Source organism: Anguilla rostrata, chromosome 1 (genome assembly GCF_018555375.3).
Source record: "Anguilla rostrata isolate EN2019 chromosome 1, ASM1855537v3, whole genome shotgun sequence".
NCBI lineage: Eukaryota > Metazoa > Chordata > Actinopteri > Anguilliformes > Anguillidae > Anguilla > Anguilla rostrata.
Window position 1 is genome coordinate 16,116,760 of NC_057933.1, and position 27,139 is coordinate 16,143,898.

At 44.7% G+C, this 27,139-nt stretch overlaps 1 protein-coding gene across 9 annotated transcripts in view; it reads left to right on the forward strand.

The window, feature by feature from the left end:
• Positions 1-27,139, forward strand: part of LOC135249713 (protein unc-79 homolog) — a 43,015-nt gene that overhangs the window by 8,429 nt on the left and 7,447 nt on the right. For 4 of the 9 annotated variants that reach the window (XM_064325254.1, XM_064325234.1, XM_064325261.1 and 1 more), the window contains exons 4-32: positions 709-879; positions 2,290-2,385; positions 2,570-2,625; positions 2,794-2,923; positions 3,262-3,326; positions 3,930-4,018; positions 5,001-5,041; positions 5,527-5,555; positions 8,894-9,123; positions 11,156-11,327; positions 12,243-12,473; positions 13,392-13,582; positions 13,812-13,935; positions 14,660-14,800; positions 15,226-15,441; positions 15,975-16,202; positions 16,670-16,817; positions 17,116-17,195; positions 17,415-17,563; positions 17,765-17,922; positions 19,361-19,542; positions 19,680-19,881; positions 20,134-20,313; positions 21,408-21,476; positions 22,128-22,462; positions 22,675-22,857; positions 23,324-23,486; positions 23,762-23,911; positions 24,611-25,795. In XM_064325254.1, the coding sequence (XP_064181324.1) occupies positions 709-879; positions 2,290-2,385; positions 2,570-2,625; positions 2,794-2,923; positions 3,262-3,326; positions 3,930-4,018; positions 5,001-5,041; positions 5,527-5,555; positions 8,894-9,123; positions 11,156-11,327; positions 12,243-12,473; positions 13,392-13,582; positions 13,812-13,935; positions 14,660-14,800; positions 15,226-15,441; positions 15,975-16,202; positions 16,670-16,817; positions 17,116-17,195; positions 17,415-17,563; positions 17,765-17,922; positions 19,361-19,542; positions 19,680-19,881; positions 20,134-20,313; positions 21,408-21,476; positions 22,128-22,462; positions 22,675-22,857; positions 23,324-23,486; positions 23,762-23,911; positions 24,611-25,795 (5,394 nt within the window). The remainder of the gene's footprint in view (positions 1-708; positions 880-2,289; positions 2,386-2,569; positions 2,626-2,793; positions 2,924-3,261; positions 3,327-3,929; positions 4,019-5,000; positions 5,042-5,526; positions 5,556-8,893; positions 9,124-11,155; positions 11,328-12,242; positions 12,474-13,391; positions 13,583-13,811; positions 13,936-14,659; positions 14,801-15,225; positions 15,442-15,974; positions 16,203-16,669; positions 16,818-17,115; positions 17,196-17,414; positions 17,564-17,764; positions 17,923-19,360; positions 19,543-19,679; positions 19,882-20,133; positions 20,314-21,407; positions 21,477-22,127; positions 22,463-22,674; positions 22,858-23,323; positions 23,487-23,761; positions 23,912-24,610; positions 25,796-27,139) is intronic. The other 5 variants (XM_064325271.1, XM_064325242.1, XM_064325246.1 and 2 more) reach the window with 4 other exon arrangements.

Genomic DNA, 27,139 nt, shown 5'->3' on the forward strand with positions numbered 1-27,139 from the left:
GCAGGCTCGGTCCGTATCCGCTCACCCATTGGCTGTTGGTGGGGGCTTGCATGGCTGGGCCGTGGGGCGGGCGGGGTCACTCTGAAATGGTAGCCTGTACCGGCTGATTGGCTGATTGCTCGCAATAGCATGCACACTTTATAATAGCGTGATATGCGTAAGGAATGTTGCATATGTTGGTGTGGCAGTTTACTCCAAAAGCATACAGATGTCCAGGCCCACACCTAGAACTGATGTTAACGGTACACTATGCTTCACATGGTATTCTGATTCATGTTGAAATTATATGAAATATCCAGGAACTTTTTAAAGTTTTTGTTTAGGGTCCTCAGAGGATAATATTGTTTTTGCCCATAATTACTTCTTTTTAAAAAAAAATAAAAGCCTTGCTTCTTTAACTTCTTAACTATGTCTACCAACAACATGTATTCCATGGTCAAACCTTCAGTGCAGCCTTAAATAATTCATTTTCCTGATAGCAAACAAGAAGAGAATGAAGGTCTACATTTCACTAAGCTGCCTCCACTGAAAAAATCATCCTTTATTGAAAGAGGGAGTTACCATCACACTCCATATTTATTCTGCAGTTCATTTGTCATAATTATACAGAGAATGCTCTTGAGGGGGTTGGACAGGGTACAGTACAATGCTTGTGAATGAAGTTGGGGTGGTGGTTTTGATTTTCCTCTCTCCCTTCCCTTTTTCCAGATCTGGGACAGTCAATATTTTACACTACGACTTGCCTCCTCCCTTTTCTCAGTGACGATATTCTGAGCACTTTGCCCTACACTATGATTTCCACTCTAGCCACCTTCCCCCCCTTCCTGCACAAGGACATCATTGAGTACCTGAGCACCTCCTTCCTGCCCATGGCCATATGTGAGTGCACCCTCATTCGCTGCACTTTAAACACAGACAGATGTCTCAGGGTACAGAAACACTTCCTGTACTGACGTTTGGGGGGATTTTATACAGCTGCACTAAGAGAGAATGAATGAATGAATGAACATGCAAAGCATGTTTTTAAATGCATCTAAGTGACCATCTATGTCTTGAAAAAACAAATTCTTCATACAGATTGGCACATAGTAGGCCTTTGTCTGAAAGAATATTAAGGGGGAGGGGGTAGCAAGCAATCTTGGGAAGGGGTGCAGCTTGTTGGTCAGGTGAAGGCACATTAGCTGTTTTTAGGGACAGTAAAGGGGGGGGGGGGGTGTTGTTTATTTAATGATCTTCAGTATAACCAGAATACAAGAAATTTGCTCTCCCTCATAAATACTAAATGAGTTAAATACTAAAATGCATATACAATGCATAGAGAAAATATGTTTACAAAGATAAACATAGTGTTAGACATTTATACAGCATATGAGTATACAACCAGTAAAATGTATTGTGTTGCATGTCCTGTCCTGTCCATCTATGAGGACCACTGAAATTGTCCTTAGAAAGGTTTTATGTCTGAAGGAAACTATCTGATAAAAATTGATAACAATGTGTTGTAATTGTGAACTGTCATGGCACCCCACAATTATTTCTGTGGCTTGAACAAGGATTAATTACTTCTCCTTGCTAAATTTCAGACTTATTCCTATTGAGAGTACTGAGATATGTATGACAGCCACATTTTTAACACTGTATGAAAGATCCTTATCACTACATTTTGAGAGCACAGTGCAGTTTGTTGTCTAGCAATTCAGTCTTACAATGCAGACCTAAGCTTTGTTCTGCATATAAGGACACAGATGCAGTCAGAGAACAATTAAGCATCATGGCAGGAAATTAAACACATCCACTGCGAGCATCTCTCATCCTGACTGTGATTTCAAGTCATGTCAAATGAGGGACCAGCAGAGGAGCTCCAATGAAAAATGTATGTGGGAATCCTGCTCTCGCTAGCAATCGTAAATGGCTTTACGTGACTAGTCATTCGTGCAGATGGCTCCCTGTTGCACGGTCGTAATTTCAGTGCCCGGTACATGTGGAGGATAATGAGAGGACGGGAAAGTGCATGTGGCCTCACTGGCTGATGGGACAGGCTCACAGTAAAACAGTACCACAGGAGGGAAGCCAGCAGGCTAATTCACTTAGCGTCCCCGAGGCAATGATCCTTGTTCCCACTGCGGATTCTCCCAAGGGTCCAGCTTGTGTCTTGGGGGCTGATGCAGCAAGAATGCTTTTTTGGAGCAACTGATGTTAGAGAAAGCAAAGATCTTCCCTGTGTTGTAAAAAGCAGGAGGTTTTCAGTGACTCAAATGTGGTTTTGACCTCAGTTTTTGTGTTGTTTAGTGGGCTCCACTCGAAGAGAGGGGGGCGTCCCAGCCTACGTCAATCTCTCCGCCTCTTCTATGCTAATGATTGCTATGCAGTACACCTCAAACCCTGGTAAGCCAAGCCGCAAAAAACGCACCAGCACACCAGGTCTTTCCATCCAAAATGGGATTTCCATCACCACAGGACTTGTGTGAATGGTGTATTTTGATCAAATGTATTTTTATGTTGTACATTTCTATGGATTGTTGGTCTATAGCTTCACATTCCAGTTTGAACTCCTCTTTCTCATTTGCAGTCTACCACTGTCAGCTGCTGGAATGCCTTATGAAGCACAAACAGGAAGTATGGAAGGTAAGGGCCATGTAACTGAATTCAGAACGTATGTATGGGGGCAACTTTTAATATTAATGATGCGATTAGAGGGCATTTGCCTTGTCTGGGTAATACTCTAAATCATATTGCCATGCCTTTTACACTAATAAAGCATTTTTAGAACACTTTCCCTGGTGTGTTTTTCAGGACTTGCTATATGTCATATCCTATGGACCATCCCAAGTCAAGCCCCCTGCTGTTCAAATGCTTTTCCATTACTGGCCGAACCTCAAGCCTCCTGGTGCTATCAGTGAGTACAGAGGACTACAGTACACAGGTGAGTGGGCCCAGTGGGAAATGTGATGCACTTTGTGAATGAGATGCAGGGGAGGGGTGCGTGTCAGCTCGTGGCAAAGTCAATCATTGATGTGTTAATAATTATTGAACAGACAGCTACAAAAATGAAGAGGGGCACTGGTGATGAATATGTTACAATGACTTTAATTATTCAGTGCTATCACTGATCTCTATATGGAATCAGTACTGTCTCTTATAAATGAGCAAAGCTGAGGTCTTGTAAGAAAACACAGTTTTAAGGTTTGTAACCGCAGAGATCAATGTGCTGAGTGCCGGTGGGATCTCATCCTGGTCTCCCCTCCTCCCTTGTCCCCACAGCCTGGAACCCCATCCACTGCCAGCACATCGAATGTCACAACGCCATAAACAAGCCTGCCGTCAAGGTACACGCCGTGTCTTGAATGTCCTTATTCTGTCTCACACTCCTGTCCAGGTTTATAGTTGGCACCTTAGTGTTTTCATCCAAGTAGATGCATTATGGAGGCAACAGTGTGAATTTGTTGAAACATATATACTGCATGCAGGACTCTGAGATTCCTGTAAGATGTGGGGTAACCTTTGAGCAAGAAACATCATTGACACTGTTAAAAAAAGCTAAGGCTTACTAACAAAATAACTAAATGCTGCGATGATAATAGCCATTACGTGGGCCCAGCCCTGCCTGTTCTCTGCTCGTCCATGCTGAGCTGCGTGGAGCTGACAATTAGAAAAGCGCAGGGTTGGATTTCAATTACTCCCTCGCTGCTTAATGGGAAGCGATGACCCCGTATTGCCTGAGGTTGGGCTCCAGCAAGCCAGCCTTGTAAGTGACACCATCTGAAGATCCGAGAAAGGCGTTGCCACCTGAAAAATAGCTGTGACTGGATTATAAACACCGACCACAGCATATGTGCCAAGCGAGGTGGGGAAGGAGGCCCAGGGGCAGGCTGTCATGGATTTTGAATTTGAATGCGGTGCATGTAGCTGTTTTTATCATCTCCTTACAGATGTGCATCGACCCCACCCTTTCTGTTGCTCTGGGAGACAAGCCCCCTCCTCTGTACATATGCGAGGAATGCAGCCAGAGAATCGCAGGGTAGGTTGAGATGTCGCTGCTGTAATTTGCATATCTACATAAGCAATTGTTTTGTGTTTTTTATCCGTCAAGACAATTCCAAGCTATCATCCGCCTGAAGACTATTCAACTCCTCATGCCACATCATTGCTACGGCAACAGAATTCCTCCTGGGGCCGCGATGATATAATTGCCCGAAAACAAACACATTCTCATGCTGCTTTACTAAACCAGGGTATTACAGGAAGCATGGAAATTTCTTTGTCATCCATGGAGTAAAATCTACAGGGTCGTATGGAGGAAAGGGCTAGACTGAGCAAGGCTGTCAGCTTGGTGTGTTTGCGGATTGCTACTGAGATCAGTTTCAACAGAGGATCCTGACATGTAGGCGCCTGACGTGAATCTGCCAGTGTGCGTGTGTCAGGAAGCCCTAGAGCGGCAGCCGGGTGTGTGTGTGTGTGTGTGTGCTTGTCTTTGTCTGTGTGTGTGTGTGTGTGTGTGTGTGTATACTGGGTGCAGGCCCAGCTGGTGTCTGTCATGTGTAGAAAACAAAGAGCATGTCAGCCCCAGTAATAACCTGGCATCGGCTCTGCAGAGTAGGTACTGACCAGAGGGGAATTGGACTGCAGTCAGGAGATGACAACATCTGTGTTGCTGCAAGGTTACTTGAAGAACAGAAGTGCCTTCTAACCAGAAAATGTGGCCTTCATTGTGCACAACTGATTGAAAATGTAATTGCAATAACAGTAGAGCAAACACAGTATTAATGAATGACAATTACAAAAACAATGATGGAAAATTCTGAAAAAATCATTATTTATGTCCAGAAAACCCATTGTACATCGACTATCAGAAACAGTGGTGCCTCCTTGTACACCTGGTATTCCTATGGAAAACATATCTGCTCTCAACACGTGAACTGAAATCCCCTTTAGTGACCTGAGTGACGCTCCAAGCTGTTCACAGGGAAATATTTAATGCATTTGCGTGTGTGCTCCTGCAGGGACCATGCAGAGTGGCTTCTTGATGTGCTCTTGCCACAAGGTGAGTGTTACAGTCATCCCCTCTGTATTTCATTTCCCTCTTTCCCTGTAGTGCAACACACATGCACACACACATAAATACAGTCTGACATCACGTTCCCTCACACACTCACAGACGCAGGCTAGATGACACATGAATAAAAAAAAAAAACTAATCGTCCGAGGAGATGATGACACTGATGACATTTAGTATATCACCACTCTGTAAGGATAAAGTAAAAGGGTTCATGTCCTCAATCAGCCTTTCATGAGAAGTCCTCTACTTTACCATCTAAGTATGCAGTGGTGAAAATATTCAGAGAAAAGAATCCCGTGTCTTTGAAAATGCACTGCTCATATATAAAGGTGCCATTTACACTTACATACCTGTATATTTAAATGAGTGCTCTTGCTTGCTGTCGGGTGAAAGCTCACTTTGTTTGTGAACCCAGATTATTGCAATATGTTTGTTGTACTAAAACCCTTCTGTGCCTTCATATCTTACAGCAGAAATATCTGCCATTTGCCAAAAGAAGGTAAGCTGTGAGATACGCCATGGCTGCGTGTGAGTATAATTGCATGTGTTAATGTGTGAGTGTGCATATTGGTTTTGTCTTGGTTTCATTATTTTATCAATCAGATTTACAGGGATTCAAAAACCAATCACAATCCCATACAATACGACGCATAGGTAACTGCATAGTTATGTAACTTATGTAGAATATTTATCTTTAAATTACTTGCTGTTTTCCCCTCTGGCTACTGTGCTATTGGGAAATAACAGTTATTTCATTCTGGCTCTGGGCAATATCTTGCTGGAGATATATTTTTTAAAGAGTGGAGTTGTTAGTATTGATCACACATGCTGGAGGACTCAGCTGGAGTCCCAATGGTCTGAAAGGTGTCCCCCTAGCTCTACCCCTCCAACCCCCCCTGCTCCTGCTGCCGGAGAGTGTCCCGTGAGACATGGTTGCTATGGTGCTGTGGGTGTTGGACCTCCGCGTCATGCTTGTTGTCGCTGACCATCGCTGCCTGCTCAAGTATCACTGTTTAAACATAAGCAAACATCCTGCCATATGCTTACCTTAACATGGTACATCTTAGCCTATGCATAGTGTTGGTATCCAATTCTAATTTAACATGCACCACACACAATACTCTAAGTCATTATATACGCGAGGCATTTTACTAATTGCAACACTGCATTTAACATGGCTTTCAGCACTATGACTTTAGGAATTCTATAACATTTTAAGGTTACAACGTAGAATTTGCTATATTAATTCAAATGTATAATTTGTTATGTGATTATTAATATGCAAAGTAAATATACTGAAAGAAGTTATGCTCCTGCTACATTTAAAATGTAAATTACATTCCTGCTAAATTAAAGGCTCTTTATTTCAATGTTTTCCATCTGATAGTAGAAATAAGTGGATAAAATGTCCTCATTCAGCTGTATATCTTAAAAGTACCATAAAGAAAAAGGAAGAGAAAAGCATCCGTGTCACCTAATGTGAGTTTGGCACTACACCAAATTCCACATCAAACACTTGCGTTCAGGGTCCAATAAATGCCCCTGTAATATTATGGTAGATAATGAAAAGAAAATAATAAATCAAGGTGTAATACTGTATAGTTATTAAATGCACATCACACTCAAAGTGTGAGAGATGATGTACTACGCACGATTCTTACACACATTGCGCATTGTATGGAAGAATACCCATATGATCATTTATGAGTACATTAGCTTAGAAGCCATACTTGAAATCATCCCCGAGTAGCACATTGCACTCATTTTAATTTCTTGTTCTAGCTTCCTTAATCACCGGTGAAAAACCTAATAATTTCACAATTTTGCATGCGTAGAGCACATTAGTCACAATGGATAACTTGCACGTACAAAACTATTTTCCAAGTGCTTTAATCTAGAACAAAATGAATGTGTTTTTGGGTTGTTGCGTCAGTATGTACAGACATACAGAACTAATGTATACATACATGGTACATATCTTACTATTGTTAATAAGGCACAAAATTTGTTGCACATCCTGGTTACCTCAGTTTTCAAATCCTAATCACTTCTCTGCTTTTGAAACACTCTACTTCTGTGATGGATGCTCTCAATCTAATTGAACTGGAAGGGCATGATGTTTGTTCCAGACCAATACGCAGAGGTCTGACATTCCTCCAGGTTTCCACGGTGACAAAGCTCTGGGGGTGGTAATCTCAGGTATCAACTGAGCAGCCGTCGAGTTGACACACAAAGCAGCTGTCCTCCATGCTGGGTCATCCAGCAAATTTAATCCACTGCCTCTCATTTAAACGGGCTTTTTTCAAAGCAGTTAACTGATTTTGTTATAGGGGATGTCTGCAAGTTCTTTTAAAAGCTGAAGCGATACATTTTTATTGCGGAAAACTTTCAAAACATTGACTTGGAACACGAATAGCTGACCCTGCCAGGTTGCACTGTGTGTGTTGCTCTCAAGTGACCATAACTGTAAAACCTCTTCCCATATCAAACATTGCACTTTGATCCATCTCAAACCGTAGAGCAAAGACCGAAAATGTATGATTCTTCATGCATGAGGCCAAAAAACACACCCCAGATGAGTGACTTATGCAAGGAGAAAAACAATACTATCCTAATGTAGGCTGATCTGTATCTGTTGCCTTTGTAAAAAAAAGTGCAAGGGGAGAAAAGATCAGATAATTTGATTGGTGGTAATGCATTTCTGAAATAGGGCAGGGGTTTAGTGACTGAACAGATTAAGCATGTCCCTATTGCCAGGCATTTTATTTTTAGAAAAGTGAGACACTGTGGGGACCCATGTTTGTTTCTCACTTTGAGAACAATATTTCTGGTCCCTTGACACCCTGACGCACATAAAAAAAGCATCAGAGTCATCTCTCTCCAGTAACCACTCTCAGCGGGCATTATTAACCAAGCTGCATTCTCACAGTTCTGTTTCTCCTACCCACATCAGATCCTTTATAAACTTGTTTTCATGTGCATGAAAATCTTGTCTGCTGATTTTTTTTATTCAGGAACAAACATAATTCTTGTTGAGCAGAGAAAATTCTCTCCTTATAATAACCAGGCAAAACAAGATATATCCAAAAACGAGATAGGATTTATATCTGCAGAAAGAATGTGGCACTTACACACATCACGGTGGACAACCCAAACTGAGAAAAGTAGGGGCAGTTCCTACTTTCTGTGATCAAAAAGTATTTTACCAGTAACAAGCATAATTCTACATCTGACTGGTGAATTGTTTATACGTAAGCATAGAGTAAAATTTGACATCAGAGAGAGAGAGAGAGAGAGAGAGAGAGAGATGCTATTCTCCACCCTCCATGCCCTTCCAGTTCCATTCTGAAGCAGCGCCAAACCTACATGCCTTTTCTGTATCTGATAAAAAGGGAGCAGAAACACATGGCTATTGGCAACCTAATTTAATGGCCGGTGACTTTAACGGCAAGACTTCGCTAACCGTCCAAGTGAATAATTCATGTGAAATCAGAGGAACTGCTGGTCATTTCCATTGAAGGGCTGCTGGTCATTTTCCTTGAAGTGAGCTACAATGATTAAATTAAGCCTCTAATCCACATTCAAAATGATCTAAGACAATATTCCCCAAGATTTCACTGGTTCATATCATTTGCATGCGACTTCTTTTATTAATTCAAACATTCAGTTTGCGCTGTCAGCTGCATTTGATCAGAATCCTTATGTAAATGACTGATTACCTGATGGATTTTTAGCTGAGAGCAGATGATGGCGTATGTTTCCAGCAATAGTTGTGTCCTTTCCTGTACCATGTACCTCCCCTCCTCCGCCCTTCCCTTCCCCCTCTCTCTCCGACAGAACTGCAGCTCCCACGTCAGGAGAGCGGTCGTCACCTGCTTCTCAGCCGGTTGCTGTGGGCGCCATGGCAACCGCCCTGTTCGCTACTGCAAGCGTTGCCATGTCAACCACCACAGCAGCGAAGTGGGGGCCTCTGCGGAGACCCACCTCTACCAGACCTCCCCCCCTCCCATCAACACGCGCGAATGTGGAGCTGAGGAGCTGGTGTGCACTGTGGAGGCTGTGGTGAGGTAATAATGATCCGCTATCAACAAGCCCATGCACGTGCCTGCACATTGCCATAGCACAAGCCCGGCCATTCCCTCCTGCTTTTCACAAGCATATGTTATCTGGCACATTTCAGTCTAAGTGACTGTGTTTAAGCCTAGGAAATTGGTTTTATTTGCCTAGCCTTCTAAAACACTGCAGGTTGTGTAGCATTACATTTTCACTGCTGTGACCTTGTCAATGCCGAAGTCGGTTTTTATGACAACACCTACTCATGTTAATAACAACCGAATGGTACAAAATGACTTTTTTAAGATGAGGAAGAAGACTTCCAGCAAAGATTTAGACAGCGCCATTTAGACAGTGCAATTAGATGCAATTAAAGATGTGGCATGGACAGATCTAAAAGCATCGATAGAAATGATATTATTCCTGATGAAATTAGTACTATCCATTAGTAGGAGTAACTGTATATCATTTGTAGCATTTTTTGTTTGTCTCCATTTTTTAAATACTTTTTTCTGACTAGTATTATACGGCACCAGAGCTATATAAGAAAAACATTTTGAAGCCACTGCAGGTTTGAGCCTTAGTAAAAGTGGGTACAGAAATTTCTTCGGCATCACAAATCCCAGATCTTGATTCAGTGCGGGGTGCAGAGATTAAAATGTTTTATTTCCTCACTTTCGTTCAGTATAGTAAAGGGGAAACTCACACTTAGTATTAAATACTGTCAAAATAATATTATAGAAGGCAGATAATACTAGGCCTATGTCTGACACATGTTGTGATTACCCATGGCCTCTCAAAAAGAAGAAAAAGCCGTTTGTGTAAATCAGATGTTGATATGTTAAAACCCACAAAATGCTCTTGTGAAATGGTCCAAGTCTAATGACTGAACCGTTTGCACTGGCCCCATTTTGAAACAGGACTTTTTTTGTGGCTATTAAACTATCTTGTTTATATGTCAAGCTTTTTCTCAGTTTCATTCACTGTTGCTTCATTGCCTAATTAAATAGTGCAGTCCAAGGTGATTGTCTCTAGGGTGCACTTATTCATTAGGTTAACTCATAACAAATTAGACTCAAGCTTCAGTTAAAGGTTCAAGACGTGCAGAAATATGAAGCATGGGAATGCACAATGACTAGTAGTTGCTTGTAAAGATGAAGCATGCAGTTGATTGAATTTGAAGGTAGCCAACAGAAGCAGTTGATAAGTTAATAAAAGAAAAACTGGAAGTTTGAAAGCTTGTAACACAACGTTTTTCAGACCTGTCCTTGATAAAGCGGAATACCTGCCCCTAATATAAATTCATTGAATGAACTAGACACTTCAAATGAATAAACACAGATTTTTAGCGTAGCATGGTGCATTCCTCTGCAATAACCTACGGTCTATGGCAATAACACGCACGAACATCTCCACAACGAACAAAAAAACAAACAAAACAGGACATACTAAGTGCTATCAAATGGGCGAAAATATTACAGGAGTTGCTCATCGAATCTGGGTTACTTTCACAAGATATACAACCATTTTCACTCAATATTAGCTCAATAGCCGGAAGTCCGAACGGTTTTCACGAAATGTTGACACAAGAAAATAAATCTGCCGCCACTTTAGAGTTACAGCAAGCCGTCGAAGGTTACAAGTTAGGTTATATTCTTCCACGTTCATTCTGCTTTTATGGAGAAGCGGGGCAAATAAAAGGCCAGGCTAAATAAGCCTTTCGTTATTATAATCTTGTCCAGTTTGCCTGTAATAGCTACAGAGCTAACTTTACTATGGTACATAAATAACAGTCACTTCCCTTATGTGCGGTTCTTAAATGTCCAATATTTAGGCTAATTCAAACGTAAATAGCCTACATTTGTTAATGAGCACATTAACGTAGTCTCACCTTAGTCTAGATTGATGGTCCCTACTGGACTCATATGTAACGTACTCCGTTGGAGATGAATAAACACGAGACATTTCACTATGTACTACCTATCACTGATCTCGGATGTTCAATTTCTACACACACATATGGCTGTGACTGGACATCGCATCCAGTCTGCTGAAGGAAGCGGAGATCCACGCAGAGCTGCGGGAGTACGAGATGAACAAACGCCGACAGATGGGCCTGTCAGCTTCTCACCACTCCTTGGACAACATCGACTTTGACAACAAAGAGGACGACCAGCATGACCAGAGGCTGCTCAGTCAGTTCGGTATCTGGTTCCTGGTGAGATTCTCTTATCTGGCCAATGTTCCGTGTGCTTGGCGGTTAACCTCAGTTCACCGCGTCTCTGTACTAAAACTTTCATGTCCTCATTGTTGGTTGTGCTCAGTCATCAGTAGCAACCGGTGCATGGCTCAGTTGGCTGCGTTTCCGCTAGGTTAATTTCGCCTCTTCTCAGCATCCCTGAGTAGGCTATAGTGAGTCACTTAAAGCCACTCTGTAAAATAAAGATGCTTGATCACAGGTTTGTATTTTTAAAATAAATATGGCAAGACTGGCAAACTGGGTCACTTTAGCAGTCACACTATAATTGGCATCTGGCTCTTTTGCACTTTGGATCACAAAGGTTGATTTTTTTTTTCTCAGTGGAAAAGTACTGTAGCAGAGTCTATTATTATTCTGTGTTACGGTCTGTTGTGTGGTAGAGAATTACTAGTATTACTTTACAGTGTATTTTGTCATTCTGAGCTATACGGCATTGTGAATTGTATTCAATAATTCTATGTTGTAATTTGTCATCCAATGCTGGGTGCTGGGTTTTGCTATAGTAAAATTTTCTGTGTCGACGGGTTGGCCCTCTGTGAAAGTGACCTTGGTACTGTGCTAGAGATGCTGGTTGGGTTCTTATGTGGCTCCACCATCCCAGTCAGTAGTACAGCCATGTGCACATTAATGTCCACTGCAATGCTGCGTCAAAGCATGCTGTGCTTTCTGCACAGTAAAATCTCCAGTTTTAATTCAACTCTAACAGTGGTAATTTGACTCTTAACAGATAACATTTGGTTCCACATTCCAGAGTGCGGCCAAATGTTATCTGTTAAGAGTTGAATTAATACTGGACATTTTACTGTGGGCTGTTTATATGGAAATCTCTCTGCTTATGGCTCTACCTCACATCAGCACCTTCTGCTCCTGTAGGTGAGCCTGTGCACACCGAGTGAGAACACGCCCACGGAGAGCTTGGCCCGGCTGGTCAGCATGGTGTTCCAGTGGTTCCACTCCACCGCCTACATGATGGACGACGAGGTGGGCAGCTTGGTGGAGAAGCTCAAGCCGCAGTTTGTTACCAAGTGGCTGAAGACGGTGTGCGACGTGCGCTTCGACGTCATGGTCATGTGCCTGCTGCCCAAGCCAGTGGAGTTTGCGCGGGTGAGTCGGTGTGTGAGTGTGAGCGTGAGGGAAAGTGCGAGTGTAAGTTTGTCATGAGTGGAAACGACTGGTGTATTAATAAACTAAAATCACAAAATAATAGGGTTTCCTCGTTCTAAGAGTCATAACTGGCAGGCCCTCAAGGTTAAAGGCTGTCAGTTGGCTCAAAGTTCTCCATGAGATAGGGACAGCGTGGCATAGCCATTGAAAAAACTGTAGTATTGATACCTCCTGGAAAACAATGTTGTGACGCTATTCTGTGGTAATACTCTGGACCTAAGGGCTTCAGGGATACCTTTGAAATTATTCCTGTGCCTGTCTGAATTATGGCTGCTCTTATTAATAGGCAGTGTGGCCCATTAATTTATCTTTGTTCCCAAGACGGCTCCTAATACAGTTGTGCTGTCTTCATCTGTTACAATACTGTTATTTTAATCACTCTCACATGTTCTGTCTCTAGCATCGCACCTGTCCCCAGTTTTGTCTGTTTGTAGTTTACCCAGTTTTCAGTTTATTCTTGCACCATCAGTACATGTCTGTGCTAGGGTTGCCAGATGGCCGTTTTTGGACCGGAATGTTTGTACAAAGTATTTGTACAGGTCCAGTTTGTGGTCTGGACAATATAAATGTCCGGTCTGGTTAATTGATTGTAATATCACCACCAGTTTGTAATTTTCTCCACTACCCCCCTCCCACCCCCAATCCACCAACTCCCCCCCCCAACACCTGGGTCCTCCATCAGTTCTGACAGCACCCCTCTCCCCTAAGTCCGCGTCTGGTTTGTAACAAATTATAAATCTGGCAACCGGAGTCTGTGCCCAGCGTTCTGCTCTAGTGAGCCGGAAGGTTCTCAGTGTTCCTTTGGTGCTGCCAATGTGTGACGTCAGCCGTGTCCTGAGTGATTGTGGATGTCCCCAGGTGGGAGGTTACTGGGACAAGTCGTGCAGCACGGTGATACAGCTGAAGGAGGGTCTCAACCGGATCCTGTGCCTGATCCCCTACAACGTCATCAGCCAGCCGCTTTGGGAGTGCTTCATGCCCGAATGGCTGGAGGCCATCCGCACCGAGGTGCCTGACCACCAGCTCAAGGAGTTCCGGGAGGTTCTCAGGTACCCACCCCTTCTCCCCACTCCCCCTGCACTGTTCTGACTGTTCATCACCTGGGTCACCTTCACCCTGTGAAAACACTATATATTAACAGGGCTCCACAGCACATCTTTCAGACCCACTGCTAATATCATTCAGTTGCCCCTGTTAATTTTTTTTTACATTGCCTAGTTAAGAAAGATACTTCGAGTGCAGACAGTGATTGTGGTTTCCTTCTCGCTCCCCCTACAGTAAGATGTTTGACATTGAGCTGTGCCCACTGCCTTTTTCCATGGAGGAGATGTTTGGGTTCATCAGCTGCCGGTTCTCGGGGTACCCGGCGTCTGTCCAGGAGCAGGCTTTGCTCTGGCTCCACGTGAGTACTCCACCAGTGCAGCGTTCCAGGACAGGCCCGTTCACTGCTGCATCCTGCCAGTCCATTCTGGGCTGCGGAATGGGAAAAGAATGGGATCGCTTCGAATTTCCTTTCATCCAGCTGATGCCTTTATCTGTGGCTTATGCATTCTGGAATCTTCCATTGACATTAAGTGGGTCTGTCTATGCAGTGTAGACACTGAACCCACAACCAAAGTCAGATGTGCCTATTATACAGATTTAGGAAGTATATTGAAAATCTCTCGAAGGACTTGGTTGCTGATTTATGCCTGGTTGTGCAGGCCAGAATAGGGGAATTCAGCATTGGATGTGGTTTGTGGCTGTGCGGATTGTGCTGAATATGGATCTAGGTCATGCTGTTGGCATGAAACTGCTTCAGAAATCTATTGCTCTTTGTGAGGGACTGTGCCTTTTGATTCACTGCTTTATGTGCTGTCACAACCCACTCTGCCAAAATAATCATCATATTTTCCCTTTTGTATCATTGTGTAACAGATTTTGAGTTAGTGATGGTATATTTTCAAATGCGACATATATCCATCAAAACCTCTAAATACAGCAGAAATGTTTGTCTGTCTGTGTGTGTGTGTGTGTTTGCGTGCGTGTGGGTGTGTGTGTCTGCTTGTTTGTGTGTGTGTGTGTGTGTGTGTCCTTGCGCGCTTGTGTGTCTGTCTGTATGTGTGCCTGTTCGTATGTTTGTGCAGGTGCTATCAGAGCTGGACATCGTGGTGCCTCTCCAGCTGCTGATTGGCATGTTCTCTGATGGAGTGAACTCACTGAAGGAGCTGGCCAATCAGCGGAAAGCGCGGGCGACGGACCTGTCAGGAAACACAGGGGCTCGAAGGGTGAGAGCGCAGAGGCCTATGACAGACCATCCGGCCGAGGAGGAGAGGATTCGGGCCAAGTGATCCTGCCTCGAATGAGTCACACACTGACTTTTTCCACAGTCCTTTCCAAAGACTGCAGAAACAAGCCCTTTCCATGCACACTGCTGCCCTCACAACAAAGCTACAGCTAAGCCAATAGCAGCCTAGAAGCACACATTTGCAATTGCACTATTTCTAGCCTGTGTTGTCGACTCCCTAGATATTTGTGTTGCTATGGCAGCCACTGCAGATTAAATAATGTTTTTCAGCACACTTAATTTCATGAAACTTTAGCAATGGCATAAAAGCAGTACATTAAAAGACCCCCCTGGCTAGGTTGACCTTTGACCCCTGCCGGGTGCGATTAAGTGCTTTGTGTTAGATGCCTGCTGTGGTGTTTGCAGGTGAGCGTGGTGTCGGATCCGGGAAGGCGTGGCCAGCACAGCACCCTGAGCCCCTTCCCTAGCCCCTTCCGCAGCCCCTTCCGCAGCCCGCTGCGCTGCAGCCCCTTTAAGAACCTGGGCCACGCCCCCGCTCACTGCGCCCTCGACCTGGACTGCGAGGACGACGACATGAACCTGGGCTGCTTCATCCTGATGTTCGACCTCATCCTCAAGCAGGTGACCTAATAAAATGCAAGCAGTCCGATTGTGTGTGTCTGCACGTTTGTGTGTGTGCATATGCGTGATTGCACACACACAATTTGTGTGTTTTGCTTTGTTTGTATCTGTGTGTCTGAGTGTGTGTATGCACGTGTTAATATTTGTATTTGAGTGTTTTAATTTGTGTATGTGCATGTGTGTGTGTGTGTGCCCATGTTTGTGTGTCTATTTGTGTGTCGTTTTTTTGTGTATGTTTATGTGTACGTGTGTCTAAATGTGTGTATGCACTTGTTGGCGTTTGTGTTTTTTGTTTTGTCTGTGTATGCGTGCATGCTGTGGAATTGCTCCACCGTTGGAGTAGGAGAGTACCCATAAAAAGGCAATACGCCTGGCTGCCTACCAAAGTCAGTGTAAAAACTCCCTTATAAATGGAACCGGTGCTAGTAACAGTCCTAATGACACTGCTGTCAATGACTGCGGAGGTCTCCCGTTGCACACTGAGATCACTAATGAAACTCCAGTAACGGCATCCGACGTCTCTGCCGGGACAGATGGAGCTGCAGGACGACGGCGTGACGCTGGGCCTGGACAACAGCCTGGCCAAGGACATCATGGGCATCGTTAACAACGTCTTCCAGGCGCCGTGGGGCGGCTCGCACACCTGCCAAAAGGACGAGAAGGCCCTGGAGTGCAGCCTGTGCCAGTCCAGCATCCTGTGCTACCAGCTGGGCTGCGAGCTGCTGGAGAGGCTGGCCCCCCGGGAGGAGATTCGCCTGGTGGTGAGGGCCCCGACGGACACGCGGCATCGAACGGACGCGTCCTCACAGAACCGCTCCCTCTTTCACAACCCCTCCCTCCCCCCCTTCCCGTTAGCTGGCTTTCCTGTTTATATGTGTTACGGCCCCATTTCTCATGCAGCGCTAAAGTATGTCCAGCGCTAATAGGTCCGCCCACTTATCTCATGACATACTTAGGGCTGATTGTTTCTTCTCCAAGATCCTATCTCTATGGGGACTTGATGTAATTGATGCTAGATTTTGTTATTTGTTCTCATAGGGTGGGTTAGCTTTTATGTCGCTGATTATGCCAAAGCCATCTCTAAAGTTTTGACCCTAAAAGGGCATGTTTGCTTTGTTGTTAAATTATTTTCCCGCAACTTCTAGAAACAGTGGTGGTAACCATCATTCCATAGACCTGTCTTTTAAGAAATGCTGACGCTGGTGATTTGTGGTGGGTTCCTCTGTAGGAGCCCACAGACAGCCTGGAGGACACGCTGATCTTTCCCCGGGCTGAGTTCTCCATAGGCAATGACCAAGGGCCTGAGGAGGGAGACAACCCTGCCGGCAGACAGGCAGACAACCCCGGCAATCAGAGCCACTCCCCGGACAACCCTTGTACGTGTCCACGGTGAAACAGAGCCCAGAGTGTACATGTTAATCTAGTAAGCCTAAGCAAAAAGCTAGCATTTCAGCAAGCGCAGAAGAAATAAAAGAGGAAATAATAAATAAATAAATTAAATAATTTCTTTTGACCCTCCACTCCCAGTATATGTTGGGATATAGTGGAATTGGTGAGTGAGGGTGTCAGAATATTAGAATACAGTTCTGTATATATTATAATGTTGTCCTGCTTCCTCTGTGACCATGTGCAGGTAGGTTTTCTTACTGAATCCTCAATATATGTGTCACACAGCCATGAGGAACAATGCTGAAAAGAAGTTCTCCTACCAGCAGCTGCCAGTGTCCCTCAAGCTCATTTACACCATACTACAGGTAGGTGTATTGTATTTGTTATATTTATTATATTTATATCCATTTTGTACCCTTTAAAGTTCATAAATATGTGATTAGAATGTTCTTAACTAAACATTATAGTGCTGATATAACAGTCACTACTGGTAATTGAAAGCAATGGAGTTCCAGAACAGAATTTTGAAGAAAAAAAAAACCTGCTGTTCAACATGTTAAAATACAGCACTTCTTGTTTTCCAGGAAATGGCTAAATTTGATGAGCCAGACATCCTCTTCAACATGTTGAACTGCTTGAAAATCTTGTGTCTTCACGGCGAGTGTCTGTATTTGGCCCGCAAAGACCACCCTCAGTTCCTTGCCTATGTCCAGGACAAGATGCTGATACCCAGGTGAACTAGTGACACAACGTCTCTTCTTCTCTTTGTGATAAATTGCTGATCTCCTCTCTGATAACCATAGAATATTAAGCCTGTAGCCCTGCTTGACCAAGGGAAGATATTAAGAAGCTGGCTTTGAGTTCAGGTGTCCGGGGTAGAGATGAGCTGCACATCGCTCCGGGTGTCTTATGAACTAGCTTCTCGCCCCTGTAGCCTGTGGCGTATGCTGAAGTCTGAGTTCTGCCAGCTGGCCTCCCTGGCAGTGCCCCAGCTCCTGCATGCCCTCTCCCTGTCCCACGGTGCTGACATCTTCTGGGGGATCGTGGACAGCCACTTCAACAGCAAGGACTGGAAGATGCGTTTTGAAGCAGGTAGGGTCAACATAAGGTCCGTGTAAGGACGGTGTAATGCTGCGGAAGGCTTTGCAAAGAGAACTGTGATTTGTTTTAAAGATGAGCGTTATATTGTTGATTACTGCTCCTTGAACAGCAACAAAAGCCGATAAGGATCACAAAAATTACTATCATTGTTATTGCCAGGACATGCGGCATATAAATGTCAGTCCGTTTAGTGCTAATGGTATAACAATAAAACTCTTTGCGGAACAGCTTGGTGGAGTGTGTATATCAATGCACATGACTGTGACAGCATTTTAGTCTAATAGTGTGTAGGAGGCAGTAACCCGCCCTCACACAGACTCAATGATCTCCCACTACTGTGGACTGGTTACTGGGGCAACTCTGGCACTGAAAGATTGTGGGATTGGTAAGGAGGCGATAACTGTAGAATTGGACTGAGGGAGCGGATGCCCTTAGAGAGGGCAGGGTCTGTGGAACAGGGCCAGAGTTTTGGAGGAGAGGAGAAATCTCACAGACGCAGGGCTAATATATACAGGAATTCCCTCACAGACAGTGTAAAGGACTTGCACAATGTAGACATTAGTCTGTGTATCAATGCACACATGTGCATTTATTGAACTAACAGAGACAGGTGAGATATGTTTTTGAAAGCTGTGATGTTGTTTTGCTTGTGATGGCTTGTCACACATTGATGGGTTTGAGCCCACCTCAGTCATTTAATAAACCATTATTTCTAATTAACTAATTATGTCCACAGATTAGAGACTTTAGCCGGTCCCAAGCAGATGGTCATTTACACGTCTCTGTATATCACCCAGAAGGAGCCCAGTTGGGTGTCAGTGCCTGACTGAGTGCTGCAGACAATTTGGCAAAAACACCCCCTGCTCTAATCTGAATTTGGTACCATGCTGCCTCTTAGTGGCCAGATACTGTAAGAGTAGCCATCTTGCAGAGGAGTACGCTTTTGTGACATGCATTTCTGAGAAAAATATTTATTTATTATTATTAATGGTTATATTTATGTTATGCAAATATTATTTATTTATGCATATGATTTGTATTTATTTGAACTATTTTGCCTCAATTAAAGGTTAGATTTCTCTTATGTTTTGAGTGTAAGATCAAGCTGACAAACAATGACAGTTTTTCATAGCCTTTCCCAAAGGTGCCAATAATTCTGGAGGGCAAGGGATTCAAAAGCAATTAGGGTTCAAAAATGGTATTTCAATAATGTTGTGATCAGATATGACTCAATATATTTCCAGATAATTTCACCAAACATCCTTAGTTTCACTAATCAGAGATCAATTTGAACCCCCTATCAGGTCTACAAAATGAGGGTAGAATAGCCTTTACTAAGTTTTCCTAGTGACTGGTGCTCTCTGGCTCTGAGGAATCAGCACTCATTAACATGTTTGGGGAAATGCCTCTCTCTGATTGGTGCCGCCAGTGGAGAGAGTGGCCGTGCTGTGCCGGTTCCTGGACATCACCTCCGTGAACAAGAACCACCTGCTGAAGTACTCGCTGGCCCACTCCTTCTGCTGCTTCCTGGCCGCCGTGGAGGACGTGAACCCGGCCGTGGCCACCCGCGCCCGGCTGCTCCTGGACACCATCAAGAGGCCCGCGCTGCAGGTGAGTACGGGGGCGGGGGAAGGCTTGAGCTCCTGTTCCCGCCCTCCGCTTTAACCTACGCCTGCGCATGAACGTAGCGGCGGCTGGTATGAGGGTGAGCATGCGGTACGCGCCTCAGTGTGTGTCCCTCTCTGCAGGGCCTGTGTCTGTGCCTGGACTTCCAGTTCGACACGGTGGTGAGGGACCGGCCCATCATCCTGAGCAAGCTGCTGCTGCTCCACTTCCTCAAGAAGGACGTCCCGGCACTCAGCTGGGAGTTCTTCGTCAATCGCTTCGAGACGCTGTCCTTGGAGGCCCAGCTGCACCTTGACTGCAACAAGGAGTTCCCTTTCCCCACCAGTACGCTCCGACACCCCGTTACGTCCCTGTGTCGCACCATTCAGGTTGACTGGATGGTAGCAGTACTACAAAGAAAATGTATTTTAGTGTGTGTGTGTGTGTGTGTGTGTGTGTCTGGCGTAAAATGGAGGTAGTGTTTCAGTTACTGTGCAGCAAAGTTAGCTCACTGTATGCTATATTGAAAAAACCAGTACAGCAGCACTGCAGGTTGATCGCCATTTTGATCGCCGTCCCTGTTCCCTCCCCCGGCAGCCATCACGGCCGTGCGGACTAACGTGGCCAACCTGAGCGACGCCGCCATGTGGAAGATCCGACGGGCGCGCTTCGCGCGGAACCGGCAGAAGAGCGTGCGCTCCCTGCGCGACAGCGTGAAGGGCCCGGCCGAGTCCAAACGGGCCTTCTCCCTCCCCGAGACGCTGAGCAACAGACTGCGTGAGTCTCTGCCGCTCCCGCTCGGCCCGAGCGAGCGTCTGTTCCCGTCCTCCTCCCGTCTCTCTCTCTCCGCTCACTCGTCTCTCAGAAGGTTTTGTAAGTCCGTCGCGAATATGCTTGTCCTATTTGCCCTTCATTTCTCATCCTTGTCTATCGGAGGGGGACTGCCTCCCTCTGTTTCCTTTTCCTTGTTTTTATTTTTCATTTTTTTTGCACAGGATGTCTGGGTTTCAGGAACGTTGTTCAGGACCATGTTAGCTTGATAAGACATTTTGAAAAAGCCTCACAAATTACCCCGATGGCAAAATGGTGTTATTATTTTTTTGTCAGTATAAATAATATTTAGCTCAGGGCCAGGCCTGGCCAAAGCAGCGAGAGCTGATGAACCTACTTTAATTTAGATGCATGTTTGGAATTCAATTTCAACAAAACTATTTCTATAACAATGAATTTGTGTTGACAAGTTAACAACATTTCTTTATGAAAGCAGTTTATCACATGAGCTAGAGGCAGAAATACAGTGAAATGAGGCTGCCCTGAATTTTCTATGGTTTCACAGACATGGGGTCACGGGCCAGTCACCTATCAATTATTATGTATGTATATGTGTATGTATGTATATGTTGTGTACCTCAATGTTTTATCAAGTTATTAATCTTAGCTAATCAGCCGTGTTACACAAAGCTAATTCAATATATGGCCGTAGACATCATCACATGGCTGTTATAATATATAACAAAGCATGCTTTGAAGAATTTAGAGCAAAGTCAATGAGATTAGAAGGGTATGGATAGGGTGTGTTTCTAGTTTTTGATTGGACTAGAGGGCCAAGTTAACATATTCAATTGTGTTAGAATTTTTCGCTGTAGCCATTTTATCAGCTAATGACTGTTTGGTCTGAGCTGGCCGCTGCACAGCAGCACTGCTGGAAAGCCCATTATCCACCGCCCGTCAGACATTTACGTTTTTGGCTCTTTAGCGCAGCTTGAGTTTTGAAAGTGAAAGTCTGTCCAAATTGATCTGAAGCTTGGGCACGCATCCTGTGGCATCCCCAGAACATTTCCTAAATCGTGTTCTCCATGTGTGGTTTTTAGCTCTAAGGCTTGCGAGGCAAGAGCAGTCTGCCCCAACTCTGGGAGATATGATAGAGAAAGTCCTGCCAGGTAAATAACAGACGAGTCTGACTCACTTCTTCAACCGAAACACAAATTTCCTTTACTGTGGCTCTTGATGAGAGCGTATTTATTACTTTAGAAGGGGTTGAAAATGACCTTCCCACAGTTACCAGTTATGCCTTTTAATTATTCAATCCATTATGAACAGATAGATTCTCTGTACGCAGGCTATTCAACTCTCATTGTGGAGGGCAAGTAAGCAGATGGTTTTCCATCTCTCTGTAGACAACTGAAGCTCAAACCTGGGGAGGGAAAGGAATTGGGTTCAGTCAAGAAAATGATGGGCTTAAACAGGTCATGTAATACTATGCCAAGCTGGAACTGAAACCTGAACAAATTGCAACCCTCCATGTCCAGTGTTGAATAGCTCTGCTCTATATCATATATGGTTACAATAACCCCCACAGCATTTTTTTCCTATTAATTCACATTTGTGTCAATGAACTGGTATAATACATGTAGGGTCATTAATAGTTTACTCATAGTTTAATCATAACAGCCATCATAAGAAATGAGCGATTCTCTACTATTTGATTTACAGACTGTAGGGCATGTAAGGACCAGACATGATGACCATGATGGCATTCTCTACCCCGCCCCCCCCGTTCCTCCCCTCCCCTCCTCCCCGCCCCTTTGCAGCGCAATTTCTCCTGCCCTGTAACCCTGATGGTTCAGCCCCTCTCCTAGGCCAGAACACGCCTGAGGATGACTCAATCATTAAGGACCTGCAACCAGAGGATGCTGGGATAGACCACCAGACGGTGCACCACCTGATCATGGTGCTGATGAAGTTCATGGCGAAGGACAAGAGCAGCGCTGAGGCGGACATCGGCAGCGCCAAGGCCTTCAACACGGTCAAGCGCCACCTCTACGTGCTGCTGGGCTATGACCAGCAGGAGGGCTGCTTCATGATCGCTCCACAGAAGATGAGAACCTCCACCTGCTTCAACGCCTTCATCGCCGGTATCGCTCAGGTGAGGAAGAGAAGGGACAGAAGAAGAGTGAAGGGTGTGCACTCTAATATTTGATAAGAAAAAAAGTTAAGTCAAAGACAACAGAAAACAGCAACAGCAGGATGGTTCAAATTATGGAACTGATTTCAGACTTCAGACTGTGGCTTGGGAAAGGCTGTTTAAAGGTCTGTTTCCTGATCAAGGGGGAAAATGTCTGAACTTGTCTTTTGCAGGTTATGGATTACAACATTGGACTGGGGAAGCAGCTGCTCCCCCTGGTGGTGCAGGTGCTGAAGTACTGCACCTGTCCCCAGCTGCGGCACTACTTCCAGCAGCCGCCCCGCTGCTCTCTCTGGGCTTTGCGTCCACACATCCGTCAGATGTGGCTCAAGGCCTTGCTGGTCATTCTCTACAAGGTAATCACTTGCCACATTGCCATCTGCACATTTGTGCAATGTGAGAGATTTAAGTCTTTATTCTTTATTATATTATACCTTGACCTGTCTTTATTCAGGAAGGTCATTTAAGAACATATTCTCATTTACAATTACATTCTTGGCCAAAAGGTTTAAAAACACCACAGGGAAGGTAAACACTTATCTACACTGTAGATTAAAAGTACAGACAAATGCAAACAAGCAAATAGCCGGAGCAATATATGTAAGCACAATATACTGTAATTGTGATAGATGCTAAATACCCACAGCAGTTGCTCTTGCCATGATTAAACCATTCAAAATGGATAGTGAAATATAATTCGATTCAGATTCAAATAGCACATATTTTCCAATGATTATTGCTATGAAAATGGATGGTTTATAGTTCATAGGTTTTCGTTCACATCTTATCCTCCCCCTTCTCTCTTGCTTTGCTTGGATGCAGTACCCCTACCGAGACATGGACGTGAGCAAGGTGGTGCTTCACCTGATCCACATCACTGTCAACACCCTGAACGCCCAGTACCACAGCTGCAGGCCCCACGCCACCGCGGGGCCTCTGTACAGCGACAACTCCAACATCAGCCGCTACAGCGAGAAGGAAAAAGGTACCGCTCAGCTCCCCTCTGAGAGTGCACAGAGGATGAGGGATCTTAACAACTCTTCATTCACTTCCACAAAATCTCATCTCCTCAGATGTTGTGTGTTCATGTGAAGTGGAGCCCTTCTCAGTGCCTGGTATTAAATGGTTACAGGATGTTTAAATACTACTGCTCCTTTTTACAAAGATGGAGACATATTTTTGTCAGAAATATTGTTTGTATACATATTTTTGATATCACAATTTCAGTATATCATGGCTCGTTTTACTTCTCATTTCCAGAGGAGGACAGCGTGTTTGATGAGTCTGACATCCATGATACCCCAACTGGGGCAGGCAACAAGGAGTCTCAGACCTTCTTCGCCCGACTGAAGAGAATTGGGGGCAGCAAGTCCGTGAAGTACCAGCCTGTGGAGCTGAATGCTCAGAAAAGTAGGGGTTGTCTCTCTCAAAGGGTTACCACACAGCACCTCCCTGCCCCTCATTAACACAAATCCTGCATAGTATGCCATTGAATGTGCCTTTAGTTGATTTGGATGGCCTGCATGTATGGGGACACCTGTCAAGATTCGAATAGATTTTTTGTGGCACTTTGTTGCAGATAAAATCTGTATGTACATTCTAACACACAGTTACATCCATATGTTTCCCCAGATATTAAAATGGTGCATGCTTTATGTTATCAATATTAATTGTGACCAAGGTTGGGTTTTTTTATGCACCTATAGGGTGACATTATATGGAATGTATTAAATTTGTTCATTTGCCCACCTCCCACGCACAAGTTACTATGGAAACCGACCATGTATTTTCATCCTGGTAGTATCACAAGTTCCAACACTGCACATCTGTGTGGCTGGAATATGACTGCCTTCTCTTAAAATGTGTTATATTCACTAATATTTTGATTCTGACATTTTGGCCACCTAAATTTCTATCTGCATACATGACAGGGCAATATCTTCTGTACAGACCATTCTCGTCTTTGCATGTCTGTGCTATGAGGCTTCTGATATCCAGCTATGATATGATGTCCATTGTTCAGTGGTAACAACTGAAATTGTTCTTCAGTGGTAATGACTTGTTATATGCATGGGGTGAACCAGCTCATGTGTCACTCTTGTGTGTCAGGTGAAATTGAGCTGTCGGAGTATCGCGAGGCCAGCGCCCTGCAGGACAGCATCCTGCGCTGCGTGAGGGAGGAGAGCACAAAGAAGAAGCGGCTGCAGGCCATGCACAAGCAGAAGTCCCTGGACATCAGCAACACCGACTCAATCCTCTTCAACTTGGACGAGCATCGCAGGAAGTCCTGCATCGACCGCTGTGACCTGCACGGCCCCCCGGCCTCCGCCTACAATGCGCGCCAGGGGGACCACCACACTAAGGGGTCCTCCGATGGCTCCTCGGGCAAGGCGGACGGCAACGACAACCATGACCGGCGTGGCTCCAGGGACAGCAAGAGGCCCGTCATCCCAGAGGTGCGACTGAGCTGCATGGAGACCTTGGAGGACAAGCTGGACTCCCCCGAGGACACGTCGGAGGCCAAAGAAGACCCCGACCTCATTGACCTCTCCTCTGACTGCACCTCCATCCCTGAGAAGCACTCCATCCTCTCCATGTCCGACAGCGACTCCCTGGTCTTTGAGCCCCTGCCGCCCCTTCGGATCGTGGAGAGTGACGAGGAGTTCGAGAACCCCCCTGGTGATAAGCCCAACGGGAGGCCGCCTGTATCCCCGGCCGCCAGCAACAGCTTCCGCCCAAAGCCTGTGGTGCAAGTGAGCGTGGAGGAGTGCCAGGCCCAGGACCCTCCAGGAAGCCCCTTGAAACCAATGAGAAAGAGCCCTTCCATGACCCCCACTGCCTCTCTGGAGCTTCCAGACAACAAAGATCTCATCCACACTGAAGACGTAAGTGACCATTCCCACGAAAGCCCATTGACCCTCAAGCAGAAGAGGGACCTTCTGAGAAAGACTCCCGCAGTTCCCGAAATGTCCCTGGATGATGCCTGCACTCAACCAGAGGACATCAAAGCTGGCGGGGGGTCGGGTGCCAGTCCCTCCGGGAGGTCCGTATTCCTGAACATCCCAGAAGATGCGGGTTCTGACAACCAACCAGAGGGAGACGAGGAAGACTTTGGGGAGGAGGAGGACAGCGACCCCAAGAATGAGGACGACAATGAGGAAGCTGAGTTTAAGATCCAGATCGTGCCTCGCCAGCGCAAACAGAGAAAGATCGCTGTCAGCGCCATTCAGAGGGAATACCTGGACATCTCCTTCAACACTCTGGACAAGATCGCAGACCAGGCCGGAGATGCAGGTATTTATGCTTGTTGGTGCTTTGTGTCAAGGGCATGAGGAGAAATCCTAGTGGCTTGGTGATGAAGGTCTTATGAAATGAGCACCAAGGTTTACTCAAAAAGTCATGAAGAGCTGGCATCCTGTTCTGTTTCAGTGAGATACAGTGTGATGTGACAAAGGCGCTGGACCCAAAGCTTGTAGGATGAACGTAAATCACTGATAGATGATATTTTTAGGACTTTTCAGTATTTGAAAAGTGCGTATCAGAAAGAGTCAAACTAAATATTAGGGTGCCACCCCTGTAGACATGTAGCACACTCCTAAGAGATGCTTGGCACTATGAATCAGAATGTTCTCCACACAACAGCTGAGATGATCAGGCAGAGATTCATACAACCAGGGGATTACCAGTTTGAGAGACCCAAAAGGCCCTGGCCTTCCATCTCATCCTCAGCTTCCTCTGTTTACCAGATACATATCTAACAAAAGAATTCATCAGTTCATCATCATTCCTCTAGTCCTTTACTGCCTATGCAGTGAAGCATGTATGTATGTGAGTTTGTGTGCATGGCTGTGAGTGTGTACTGTGTGTATGTGTGTGCACATGTGCATTTGTGTATGCATTTTTGTGGATTTATGTTTGAATGCGTGCATGTGTCTGTTTGTGCATGTGCGCAAATCCACACAAATTTCTATTCCACAAACCATTTTTATTGCAGATCCTTTTGGTTTCATGGCAAACAGACATACAGGCTGTATTGTGTTGAATACTAAAGATCCATTCCAGGACTGTTCATTCTTTCATTGAATCACATCGTGCTGCTTTTTGTGCAGCACTCTTCAGATAAGCTAATAAGGATATGAGCTATATGTTCAGGCTTAATCAAGAGCTGAAAAGTATCCTTCTAAGCTTATCCCGGGTGAGAGCATTTTAGTATATCTGTGTACTGTACTGAGCTTATACAGTTTGTGAATGTCCCAGTCCTTGTTCCATTTCAGCCAGTTGTAAATATAAACACTGAAATAAACAGAGATTTAAACAACTAACTAGCATACTGCAAATAGGACTGTTACTAAAGCAAGGTTCAGTTTTTGATTTATCCAGAATCACTATATTTCTATATAGCATTCTTGATTTAAGAGCCCATGTGATAGACTACTATCACTATAAACATTTAAAAAGAAAAAAGAATTAAAATCTGCAGAAAACTGTATTCACTCGTGTACAGAGGTTCAACTGGTTACCTCTTTAAACATGAGAAATAAAAAATTGTAGCAATACTCCAGCTAGTAGCAAAAGTGAATAAATAAGGGCATAAATAGGTGTGTGAGGTTAATAGCGTATTCTGGAGGCTCTGAGTCT